The sequence below is a fragment of the Solea senegalensis genome, linkage group LG2, assembly GCF_019176455.1.
Source record: "Solea senegalensis isolate Sse05_10M linkage group LG2, IFAPA_SoseM_1, whole genome shotgun sequence".
In the NCBI taxonomy this organism is placed as follows: Eukaryota; Metazoa; Chordata; class Actinopteri; order Pleuronectiformes; family Soleidae; genus Solea; species Solea senegalensis.
This window is the reverse complement of record NC_058022.1, coordinates 5,425,855-5,438,916: the sequence shown is the minus strand read 5'-3', so window position 1 is coordinate 5,438,916 and position 13,062 is coordinate 5,425,855. Positions and strand designations below refer to the sequence as shown.

The 13,062-nt window shown below is 39.8% G+C and overlaps 1 protein-coding gene across 2 annotated transcripts; it reads left to right on the top strand.

Moving 5' to 3' along the window:
• The first annotated feature begins 116 nt into the window (after positions 1-116).
• Positions 117-11,991, top strand: lss (lanosterol synthase (2,3-oxidosqualene-lanosterol cyclase)). 2 transcript variants are annotated; one of them, XM_044013512.1, is made up of 22 exons: positions 117-205; positions 716-884; positions 1,485-1,623; positions 2,188-2,296; positions 2,521-2,642; positions 2,763-2,859; positions 3,772-3,907; positions 5,638-5,746; positions 5,845-5,963; positions 6,462-6,559; positions 6,701-6,728; positions 6,942-6,998; positions 7,219-7,290; positions 7,476-7,526; positions 7,648-7,797; positions 8,111-8,207; positions 8,921-9,026; positions 9,393-9,458; positions 9,542-9,622; positions 9,717-9,887; positions 10,678-10,756; positions 11,349-11,991. In XM_044013512.1, the coding sequence occupies exons 1-22, from the start codon at positions 192-194 to the stop codon at positions 11,484-11,486; spliced, it is 2,208 nt and encodes a 735-aa protein (XP_043869447.1). In that variant the 5' UTR covers positions 117-191; the 3' UTR covers positions 11,487-11,991. The 2 variants fall into 2 exon arrangements, with proteins under 2 accessions (XP_043869447.1, XP_043869440.1); XM_044013505.1 differs by having other exon boundaries at positions 9,714-9,887.
• Positions 11,992-13,062: the final 1,071 nt, after the last annotated feature.

The following is a 13,062-nucleotide window of genomic DNA, read 5'->3' as shown; positions in this document are numbered from 1 at the left end:
CTCCACGAGGAAAACTCGAACGTCACCGCCGTGTCTTCTGGGAAATGTGGTGTGAACGGTTACTCACAGTGAGCGGCGGTTGATTTAGAGAACTACACTTCCCAGATGAGAAGAGGGAAACGGAGGAGTCAGAGTTTTTAAAGCATCTCTGAAGAAATTCACACACAACTGTCTGGCTGTCAAACACAACTATGACTGAGGGAACGTAAGTATAAATTTGTGTTTTTCATTGTACGTACACTGTCGCCTAAAGTGATTTAGTACAGTCACACGAACGTTTTTTTTCTTGTGAAATAATATGAAAGCGCAATGATTGTTTTACAGTTACGACGTTAATAACAAAAGCTGTAGTAAGTAGGAATAATACTAACTTCAATATACTTAAATTGACTGCTGTGTAGGTACAGATTTGAGTTATCCCCACTTTATGATGTATGTACACTGTGTATATGGATAATCACAGTATATGACATACATTTTTGTATTGCAGTTTGATTTGACTCAGCTGTAGCCTATATTGTTATAACTGTAAATGACAATGAATGGCTATCTCTAGCCATAATCTCTATCAAAATTGGGGGTATTTTCTTTAACTGCTCAGCCTGAGAACGTAGTTTAAACCTCAATTACTATCTTTGCATACCTAGTAACATGTACATATAATGTAATGTAATGTAAAGGGACTACATCATTAAAATGCAAATCTCCTTGCCAGGCACTTAAGGAGGCGTGGAGGTCCATACAAGACGGAGCCTGTCACAGACCTGAGACGCTGGAGGCTGACCAATGTCGAGGGCAGACAGACCTGGCGCTATGTGGAAGATCAAGAAACTCCAGAGAGAGAACAGACCATGCTGGAAGCTCACTCACTGGGAATGGACACGGTGGGTTTTGCATCTCTTTATGCACACACAGTTGTGGGTCAGTGGTCAAGTGGGTCGTCTTCCAACTGCTGGTTCTGCTAGTCTGCATGCCAGTGTGACATTCAACCCTAAATTACAGCATGTGAATGGGGATAAATGTGCAATTCAATTAAAAAAAAAAGCACTGCATATAGATGCTCTGCATGAATGTCTGATGAAAAACCAGTGAAAAGTGCTTTGAGTGTTCATCAAGACTGGAAAACATGCAGACTAAAATTTAAGCACAGGTTAGGTTCCCCAGTCTTGTGTTATGTCAAATGTGGTCAGGAAGATGAACGGAGAATGACAGTACAGAGGAAGTTCAGTCAAACGGATCATCATTTTTAATGATCACCAAATCCACCACCTGCACTTGTACAACTGCAGGTTTGCATTTGATCAGCCACAGTCATAGCAGCAGTTTAGCGTTTAACGATTTAAGGTATCACAATGTACGTATGTGAGTCCACCATATCATTGTCACTGGACTATTCTGTGTAACTATACAAACGCAGACACACACAGATCTACACTTTGTTGTCATACAGCCCATGGCTACATATTTCTGTCTTCTCTCCTCAGAGTAAGTTTGTGTCTGGATCCCCTGCTGCCCTCACAGCAGTGGATGCTGCTCTGAAAGGCATGAACTTTTACAGTTACCTTCAGGCTGAGGACGGTCACTGGGCTGGAGACTATGGTGGACCTCTCTTCCTGCTCCCAGGTCGGACAGACCATCCTCTGCATCATATTTCCTTTCATTCCTGAAGAATGTGTACCTTTTTTCATAAATGCTTAGTTTAGTTAAAAAAACGCCATAAGTACAATACTGTGCAACGATCTCAGGGCACCACCAGCTTTATTTATGTCTGCCCAATTCTGTCATCATTGGCATTTCTAATTGTGGCCTAAGACTTTTACCACCATACTGGTATGTACAATGTAGAGCTCTAAGTCTCCCTTTATAACCCTAATTCCAATTTTTATTAACATTTCAATAAAATTTTGACCAATATTGGGCTACCAATAACTAATTGCAATTACCAAGAGGTGATGATAGCTGTCTTGCCAGATAAATATTAGGTGCGGCTGCTCATTTTCACATCATACTTGTGATAAAAATAGATGTTTGACTCCAGGCATTTGTTCCAACTGTGTTTTCAAAGTTGCTGGCAGATACTGACATGATTTATACAGACTGTAGCTTGCATGTATGTGCACTTTAAGTGTCTGAAAGACAGTCCCTGAGTAACAAGTGAATATGTCAACCATCACTACTGCTCCTCAGGCCTCCTCATCACATGTCATGTGGCTAAGATCCATCTGCCTGACGCCTGGAAGAAGGAGATGGTGAGGTACTTGCGCTCCGTGCAGCTGCCAGATGGAGGCTGGGGTCTGTAAGTCACTATTTGTTTGTCATCTTTTCACTTTCATGCTTGTCTTATGTCTAATATGGATCTCAACTGTTGTGTTTACCTTAAAGTGTGAATTTGTCCACTGCTACAGAATATTTCCAGGAGGAAATGTCAGAAATCCCTGACTGTGTGATATATAGGTTAATGTTGCATTGTGTGTGTGTGTGTGTGTGTGTGTGTGTGTGTGTTTGTTTGTTTTTCCACAGACACATTGAAGATAAGTCCACCGTCTTTGGCACAGCACTGAGCTACACCTCACTAAGGATTCTGGGAGTACAACCTGATGATCCAGATATGGTTCGAGCCAGAAATAACCTGCACAGTAAAGGTGAAGAGGAAAAGGTTGACATTGAAGTAATGTAATGTCAGGCCGTGCTTGTCGTAGTAACCATGTCAAACCTCCTGGTTTGTGTTCACCAAAGCTCTCTGTGTTTTTTATGTTGTTCAGGTGGTGCTGTGGGGATTCCCTCATGGGGTAAATTCTGGCTGGCCATTTTAAATGTCTACAGTTGGGAGGGAATGAACACACTCCTACCAGAGATGTGGTGAGCATGATGTTTGAACATCCCATTACCTTCTTCTCTTCCTATCAACTTATTTAAGTACACTAACAATGAGAAATGCACCTTCTGTAAATGAAAAGAAAGTGACTAAAAGTCACTTGAATTTTCAAAGTTTTTTGTTTGTGTTTGATAACCTGTTTCCTAAAACTACTGTATATAATTGCACTGCAGCACAGACAGAATATAAGAATATAAATTACAGTGACAGACCATTAGTGTTGTTCAATAACTAGTTACTGAAGTTAAGTAATTTTATTTGTATTATTTATCATCATTAAACTGTTATATTTTATCAGATGGCCATAAAAAAACATTAATTCTGACATTAAAAGGGCTACATTGAAATCTGGTTGAAAATGTAAATGTGTCACTGCTTTGTGAACTAGAGGATCTGCTTTAAGGTAAAAAGCAGTATATTTAAATATTTTCTGAACTACTCTAGGAGCTGCAGAAGCCTTGAAAGGCAAGTGAAATTCGGGTTTTTTAGGATAATTTTTCCCAGTTATTTTTCTTCCTTTGGGGAAAAAGAAAAAGGGAAAAATACTTTGAGAAAGATTGGCTTCCAGGGGTAATGTTGTAAAGATAGACAGATTTCCATGTGGTTTCAGGAGTTTTGCTAAGTATAGTGTTTGTTTTTGTAATCCCTCTTTTGGCCTATAGGGGGTGCTGTGTCACCACTTACCTACTCTGTGTGTGATTAGATTAGCCAAGGTTTTCTGAAAGGAATGCAAAGGGAATGTTCCTTTGCAAAACCCTTAAAAGCTTTTTGTTTTTTTCATATCTTTTAACAACCTTTTTCTGTTGCCTTTCAGGGCTTCTGTAAAAAGCTGAGTTATTGTTAACATTTCTTGAATAGCATTTCGGGTCTGATGTGGGTGTTTTTGTCTGTTTCAGGCTGTTTCCTGCTTGGATGCCAGCCCACCCCTCAACTCTGTGGTGTCACTGTCGCCAGGTCTACCTCCCTATGAGCTACTGCTACGCCGTCCGACTAACAGCTGAGGAAGACTCTCTGATCCTCAGCCTCAGACAGGTGCAGAAGCCACACTTTTTGCAATTAACGAAGCGGTTTGAACGCACACTTTCCGTTTTTCTCGGTTTAGCCTGAAGTTAAGTTACATTGCAGTCAATGTTATAAGTTGGGCTACATCTGACAATTAATGTCTTTAATGATTAGTTTTTGATTCATCAAATTGCCATTTAATCTATAAAATGTAGTGTTAAAGAACGATAAAATACCATCACAATTTCAACAGTTTTCACTCCAAGGTGACTGTGTATACTCATATATATATATATATGTATATATATGTATATATATATATATATATATATATATATATGTGTATATATATATATATATATATATGTGTATATATATATATATATATATATATATATATATATATGTATGTATATATTTATATATATATGTATATATGTATATATATATATATGAGTATACACAGCCACAGCCACAAACCACAGGATGTTAAATTACTGTCATTTAAATGGTTTATTTTTTTAAAACCACAAGACACATTCTTTTGAAATACCTCAAGAGCCTTTAAATGTTGTATTTGACTGTTTTTTATTACGATATATGACTCTAAATGAATCTTAGGGTTGTTTATCAAAACAACTTCTGCATAAAACAAAAACTGTAGTGCATTATTATGAATCATTGTTATGGTTACACACTTGTAATTACATGGCTGACAAACTAAGCTGATTATATCAGGAGAAACCCGTCTCTCCTGTTCCTAAACTGGTTAAGCTGAGTCATTTTGGGCACAACCAAACAATGAAAATTTCATTTGCTGTTCTGAAACAGTGCTGACATTCAGTGTGCTACATGTTATCTGTGGAATGTTTAAGTCGTGTGGCTCAGCCTTGTGTGGCACATTCAAAAAAAAAGCCATAGCATCTAAAACTGCCCTCAAAGTCCTGCTCAAAGACACTGTTCTGCATTGATTTGTGAACTGTAAAACAGCTCAAGCACGTCAGTGGAAAGTGGCTGATGATAGCAGATACTAGATGATGCAAGACCACGGAATATATGAGTCAACGTGACTTTATGTTTGGCTGCAAGAGTTAGTTTGACTTTCATTTCCATGCATTCCCTGCAGTCTGCACACACATTTTTTTCTATAATCTCTTTTACTACCTCTAAGTATGTTTATACAAGTGCATAGAAATAATAACAATAATAATTTTAAAAAAAGGTTGGTATTTGTTGACCTAAATTTAGCTGAGTTCACATACTTTAGCCAAGTGTCTTGTTTTATGGAGTCTGTCATGTTTCTGTAGCAGCTCAAACAGACAAACTCGCCATGCCATGATAGTTTTGTTTGGGAGAGGGAGGGATGTTCTCTGTTGATTGCAATCTTCAGTCTCACCATGAGATGTCATTAAGTCTTACTCAGTGGATCTTTAGGCACTGGTGTTAGTACGTGCAGTGTCAGCAAGTACCAAATCTGGGAATAGTCATCATTGCTGTTGAAGTCACCTTAAAAAAGAGGGCTTTTGTTGTAAAATAGTGGACCACTCCAACACTTCACTCATCTTTGTCAGTGTTGTAGAGATGTTCTAATGGGGCACTTGTTAAGACAACAGCGTGTGATTCACATCATGTGTATCTGTGATACCATTCAGTGAGACAATCCCTGTGTTTTGTTTATTTGTACTCACTTTTCCTCTAAATGCAGGATCTCAGTGTATATGTATTATGGTGTTTCTTACGTCATGTGTGTTGTTGTGTAGGAGCTTTACGTCCAAGACTATGCCACCATCAACTGGCCTGCTCAGAGGAACAATGTGGCAGCATGTGACATGTACACACCTCACAGCACACTGCTCACCTTTGCCTACAGTAAGGATGCACTACACACACTGGGAGCCATGGCGATGAACAGGCATGTTGTGGTAAAACAGGAAACACCACGTGGCTGTGTTTGTGTCGTCCTGCAGTGGTGTTAAATGTGTACGAAGCCCATCACAGCACCACATTCAGGGAAAAGGCTGTCCACGAGCTGTACGAGCACATCAAGGCTGATGACCAATTCACCAAGTGTATCAGCATTGGACCGGTAATAAAAACACTGACATACAAAACAAAGAACTCAGACAGAATAGAATATGAGTTATGTACAAGCGAGGTTTCCGGTAAAATGTATCCCTAAATGTATCTGTGTTTCCATCCACTGCTGTTCAGTGAACATAGATAATTAGTAGTTTACCAAAATAAACAGTAGGTGGCGCAGGGCACAGAAGGTGCACAGAGGGATATGAAGTAAATGAAGTGCTTCAAGCTAGATCAAAAAGTGCTCTTATTGAAGCCATATTTTCTTCTTGTACTGAGTTCAGTCCACACTGTATTCACTAAATCTGTTTTTAATTGCACTTATTTGTGTGAAAAGTGTTGTAAAAAGCTTAAATTCAGTTTTTATTTTTCCTTTTCAGTCTGCTGTTATGTACAAATAGAAAAATGGGTTGATGGAAACCCTTCAACAGTTTATTTCAAGACAAAGTGTTCCCTTATTTTCATTTTCGGGACTGTTAAAGTATGAATATGTCTCTCTCCTCAGATCTCCAAGACGATCAATATGTTGGTTCGCTGGTATGTAGATGGTCCCTCTTCTGCAGTCTTTCAGAAGCATGTGTCCAGGATCCCAGACTACCTCTGGTCAGTTCAGCTGTCTCTGACTTCTTCACATCTTATCAGTTAAAGAAATGTCCAACTCATCACTGTTGAAATTGTTTTTGATACGAACTGGATATGGATATAGACTGCAGATGATCTAACAGGGAGTTCTTTGTGTTCCAGGTTGGGACTGGACGGCATGAAAATGCAGGTGAGACTGCTATGACTACTATGACGTGTGCTGACCTCTCAGCCAGGTCACCCTAGGAAGAGAGATTTCTACCTCAGTGGGTTGTATTTATAAAATAATTGTATATTGAGTGGCAGTATGTGCTGTTCATAAACATGTCCACATGCATTTCAGTGGGTTCAAATATAACCTGATCTGAGTGTTTGACCTTTTTATCATTTCTTTTCTGCTCAGGGAACCAATGGATCTCAACTCTGGGATACTTGTTTTGCTGTCCAGGCTTTCCTTGAGGTAACACAAACCTGGCAACTCACATTATAGTTGTTAGCTGTTAATGCAAGCAAATGGTGGGTGATAAGAGTGATGGCAACATTTTGTATTAACTGTTACTGAACCATGGTCTTTTCAAGCAGACCAATGAGAAGATTATTACTTTAGTGTCACTGACAGCAGTTGCTATACATCCCTGTACAGGTGAGGATCAATGTTTTTGTGTGGTTGTTTCTTTCAGGCCGGAGCCCAGGACAATCCCAGGTTATCCGAGTGCCTCCAAGCTGCCCATAAGTTTCTCACTATCACACAGGTGCAGTCAATGTGCATCCCATAAGCTCATTAGCTCCTAAAGCGAATCCTCCTTCATACTGCTATTTACAGATGTTGATTAAAGAACACTAACCAAACTGAAAACACACGCCGTCACATGCTTTTCACTGTACAGACATTGAGGTGTGCTTAAGTTGAAATTGACTGGTTTTTCCACTCCACCAGATACCTGACAACCCACCTGATTACCAGAAGTACTACCGACAGATGAACAAGGTGAAACACAAACGGCAGACTAAATACCTCTGGAAATAATGTCGAAGCAATCAGAATTGGTCCATGTAAAAGTACTTCCAGTCGTGGTAATGTATATTTGTGTGTTTTTTGTTTTTTTTAGGGAGGCTTCCCCTTCAGTACCCGTGACTGTGGATGGATTGTGGCTGACTGCACGGCCGAGGGCCTTAAATCAGTGATGCTGCTGCAGGAGCTCTGTCCATTCCTCAGCCAGTCTGTCACTAAAGAGCGTCTGTATGATGCAGTCAACGTGGTGAGCGCACAGAGAAATTAAAAATGGAAGAATTATTTACCCTTTTTTGAAGTTTCCATACACCAAGGTGCAAGTATTTTGGGATTACAGGCTCAGAAATATACAAATGTGAAAGGAACAGTTCACTTTTATGATTCCAACAATTGAATCCAACTGCCAGGATATTTAATATCATTCATTCTAATTTCATAACCATTTGTTTCATCCATACACAAAACACAAGCAGTGAGCAGTTCAAACTTGTTGTTGCTGCTGTATTCCTGCAGTTTTGCAGCCTTTTTTTTTAAATCATGTGTCTCTTTTGTCTTTGTAGCTTTTGAGCATGAAAAACTCAGATGGTGGATTTGCCACGTATGAAACTAAGAGAGGAGGGAAACTCCTGGAGCTGCTGAACCCCTCTGAGGTGTTTGGTGAGTAGTGTTTTCTAGGGTTACCTATAACTTGGCTGTCGAAAGAATAAACGTAAGTGGCCTTTCAGTGCGGTGAAACATGGGGAGAGCTTCTTTAATGTTACTCAGAGTGTACTTTAATGTCCGTCTCAAAGAGTTGGACAACTTGACACTCCCAACACTCATACATCACCTCATTACCTGTCATTATCTGACTCCACCTCTCTGAACGATAACATTGCAGAACAAGGTTTACTGTGTAATGAAGTTCTTCATTGACAGGAATAATAAAAAAATAAATCTCATCTTACAGTACGTTTGCCAGCACCTTACTCCACTTTTCATTTTAAGCTTTAAAATGTTTCTTTCAATCATTTCAATTCAATTCAATTCAACATAGTAGTGTAGGTGGAGGAAATGTTACTGTTTGTTTGTTGTTAGAAACCAATGATACAACGTGAGGGAACTCCCTCCTCTGTGATCTAACTGACAGTGTGACTCAGTCTGCAGGGCAGATCAGAGAAAGGGAAACAAGGAGCCAAATATAAACTTGACATTTTGTGTTTCAACATTTTCCACTGCTCTCCAGATATGTTGAAACATTATTGCCTTCTGTGCAGTCAAAGAGCAAATATTATTCATATTTCCCTGATGATGATTTTTTTTGATTTTTATTAAAACTGTGTGCTCTGTGTCTGTATCTTCCTCCCGCTCACACACACACAAACAAACAGGGGACATCATGATAGATTATACATACGTGGAGTGCACGTCAGCGGTAATGCAGGCACTGAGGCATTTCCAGAAGGTCTATCCTGAGCACCGTGCTGAAGAGATAAGGTAAACTTACTCACTGGATGAAACGTGCTGAAAACATGTCCTGGTTGATGAATCACCGATGTTCAATTGTTTGAAAAAGGCACAAAATTGTGGCCCTCATGAAACAACTTTGATTGATCTGCCCACGCAGAGAAAGTAGTTTCATTACACATAAACATTGTTCATTTTATCCACCTTGACATTTCCAACAGTTTTTATGTTCTTAATTATATACATAAAATGAAAGACTCCAAAGACAAAACAAAAGATAAACAGAGCCTGCAGGAGTTAATGATGACATTGCTTTGAATCATTTCTCAGTGTTTGTTGAGGTGTCAGATTAAATCTGTGTGAAAAGAGATGAAACTGTGAAACTGTCTTCCTCAGCTCCACGCTAAGAGACGGACTGGAGTACTGCAGGAGGGTGCAGCGTCCCGACGGATCGTGGGAAGGGTGAGAAAGCACTTGAGATTTCACCGTCTGATGTCATACCCAACTGATAAATCAACACTCACTGGTCTTCTGCTTGTGTTCAGGTCGTGGGGCGTGTGCTTCACCTATGGGATATGGTTTGGCCTTGAAGCTTTTGCTTGTATGGGTCACGTCTATAAGGACGAGTAAGTACACAAAACTACTGGTTCCACAACACATTCACTCCTAACTTACTCTATTTACTAAATGAACAGCCCCACTGTTCCCTCTGTGAAGCAGGAATGTGTGTGTGGAGGTGCAGAAAGCTTGTCAGTTCTTGCTGAACCATCAGATGACTGATGGAGGGTGGGGGGAGGACTTTGAGTCATGTGAGCAGCGGCGCTACGTCCAGAGCAGCACTGCCCAGATCCACAACACCTGCTGGGCCTTGTTAGGCCTCATGGCTGTCAGGTATGATGCTCTCCATGACAGCTGGATATACATTTATAAAGTTTATTTTGGAAAATATTAAGTTATCATCCTTGCAGTAGGATACGGAGTCATTCATGTTTTGCTGGTGTGATGTGGTAAATCGATTGCACTGTGAATATTGAACTAAGCCTTGACTTATATATCACAATTAGATATTTTCCACATATTGTTCAACCCTACTTTGATAAAAAAAATTACATTTGTAAATTTGTTTAAGCTGTTGTTTGCCCCAGATTATGTGATTTTTGTTACATGTCATTTATTCAATGAGATGTTGAGCGATATATAGGATTATCTAAAGCTGATGCTGATCTTTAGAACTCGTTTTTTCCCCTGTGCTGTACAGAGGAAGTGGCAAAAGAAATATTGAGCTAGTAAAGTGCGATGACTGCTAACAAGCTGGAGTTTGACAGGATTAAAAACTCCTTGCTCCCACCCGCCCCTGTCCTGCTGCTGTATACACACAAATCCTCCCTCAGCCAGGTCTGATAGTATTGCTTGAGTGTCCATTTTCTAATGAAGGACGTGGCATACAATTATGTTACGTGTTTTGTGTTCACAAAGACCAAACTGAGGCTGAATAATAGCGTAAACTAATTTACACTTCTGCAGCTTCTGCTCGGTCTCTCCTGTCCGCTCTGGTTGTCTGGACTGCAGCGCACTTGCATGTTTTAGATAAAAATCATAGTCAATTCTTAATACATGAAACAGATAATCAGAAAACTAAACACTCTCAAGTTAAATTTTAGTCGTCTTTGTGTTTAACCAGGCATCCTGACAGGTGGGCCATTGAGAGAGGTGTGCAGCTGCTGATTGACAAGCAGCTACCTACTGGAGACTGGCCACAGGTGAGTCTCTGCTTTGCATATTTATCGTTTATACCAGTGGCTCTAAGACTGCAAGGGAAGCCCTGCTTCATCTAAGACTAAACGTGATTAGAACGTGTCACTAGTTTGTTCAGAATCAGCTGTTTATTGCGGATGACAGGTCGTCTTATGTGATTTTCGTATTCCCTTAGCAGCCTCCGCATTAAAACCACTTGAAGCTCAGCTTCAACTGTCCTCTATGGGACGACACTGAATAGTTTTTTTTCACTGTGGTGAGCGAATGCGGCAAAAAGTCACTTCCAGGGAAGCTCAGCTTCTCGGGGAGTCAACGGAGCAGTGGACGGACACTGACTCCGGGTTTCTGCATGATGATACACTGAATAAATACACAATTCTAACGTTTCATTTTTACTTAATTATCGTATATCGTATGTTCTAGTTGTTTGTTTGCAGAATTTATGTATAAATAACTGGGCAAAGACCAGCAACAATCGCCAGTGATTTCTACACAAGTTATTCTGCAATCAGTCCAAACAATAGCAAATGTATGTACTGAGTTATGAAGTGTCATGTGGGATTTAATATCCAACGTCCTGTGCTTCCACCTTGCCAGGAAAATATCTCGGGCGTGTTCAACAAGAGCTGTGCCATCAGCTACACCTCCTACAGAAATGTTTTTCCAGTGTGGACGCTTGGCCGCTTCACCTCGCTTTACCCCAGCAGTCCACTGGCTGGCAAGGTCAAGCTGTGAGGACTTGCTGAAAGTCCCTGAGACTGAGTGACAGAAAGAGGGAAACAAAACGTCTACAGCTGCGGGAACAAAAACATAACAGCCACAAAGTTTAAAAAAGAAAATGGAGAGTATACTGTATACTCTCTGCACGTCAGCTTTGTTTTCAGCCATGACGCAGCCATTCTTTGAATGACTTTGTTTGTTGACATTCCAGCTCAGCTCATCCATTCATCAGAGCTGCTGCTCACAACACTGACGCCCAGTTAATCTGCTCAGATTTATAACTTGGATAAATATAAAGCATTTATGATGAAGAAAAAAAAAACGTTTTTCTCTGGTTGTGTTGTGATTGCAAGGCACATGTGGGAGTTGTAACAATTCTTCTGTTGAGAAAGAGTGAGATGAGACCAGTGTTAGCATTTACATTTGAGTCCTAAGTCTTCCCTGTGACACTTTCACACCTGCACGAAGAATATAAGCTCCTGTATCCATCTGTTCCAAAAATACAATGGTTTGTCATGAATTATTTTAGTAGTTGTTTTTATTAATCCTGCTCAAAACACCAACACAAAAAGTAGGTCACGGTCACGGTGTCGTTGTCGCTGTCGCAGAACAGTAGTGGCGGACGTGTTCTCTGCCCTCGAGTCAAACCCCGCCCCCCCCCTTGAATGTAAATCTGCTCTTAAACCACTTTCACTGGCACACCTACATTTGTACGGAGACATTGAAAGGCGTGGCCGACCGGATTGTTTTCCAGATGCTTTGCAGGTCAAATATTTTATTCACACAGTGTTGGTTTGTTTGTGTAGTTGTGGTGCATTGACAGGTAAAAACAGAAGCACGCTATGGGTTTTTTTTGCAGCCTTGACAGCTGATAGATTCTTGTGCTTGACTACAAATGAACAATGCACATGATTATAAAACTGGTTCTTTTCTGGCTTTTCTGTTTGGACGGCAGCACACACGGTGATTGATAAGAGAGCTGGTTTTTGGAGTCGACTCGCTTTTTCCACGTCAGGATGAAAGAAAACCAGTTTGATAACACTTAACATTTCAGTTCAGGATCATAATTCCAAATTATTTCGAATATAATTCCCACAAAACAATTTGTTCATGAGAGCTGCCTCCCACCAGTGCAGTACCTTGTCATGAAAATGCTTAAAAATCAATTGGTTTCATCATTGTTTTACAAAGGAAATTCTAATTTGACAATTTGCAAATCACTAGGGTTGAAACTTTACTTTTGATGGTTTCAATTATACGACTTTCTTGCATTATAATATAGAGTACTTGGTGTATTGATGGTTTCCCATCTGACGTAATGCTTTATACGTTTTTTAATTGATTTAAAAGTGAATATTGAACTGGAACATGACTTGAAAATTAGTACAAATCAAATTTCAATTTCAAAATCAAGGAGGGAAAAACATAATCTTTATGGTTTCAAGATGCTACTACTTTTGTGCTACTTCCTGTCTAATAACAGGGTTGAACATTTTCTGTTTCTCTTTTGTTTACTTACACTATTACATTGTTATAACCCAGCTATTATCTGGATATTACAGTGTAGAACCCATAATAATATGTCCTTGTT

Coding starts and splice junctions, on each gene's coding strand:
- lss (XM_044013505.1), top strand. Junction 6,560..6,700: donor AGGATCCCAGACTACCTCTG/GTCAGTTCAGCT, acceptor TTTGTGTTCCAG/GTTGGGACTGGACGGCATGA. Junction 6,729..6,941: donor TGGACGGCATGAAAATGCAG/GTGAGACTGCTA, acceptor TTTTCTGCTCAG/GGAACCAATGGATCTCAACT.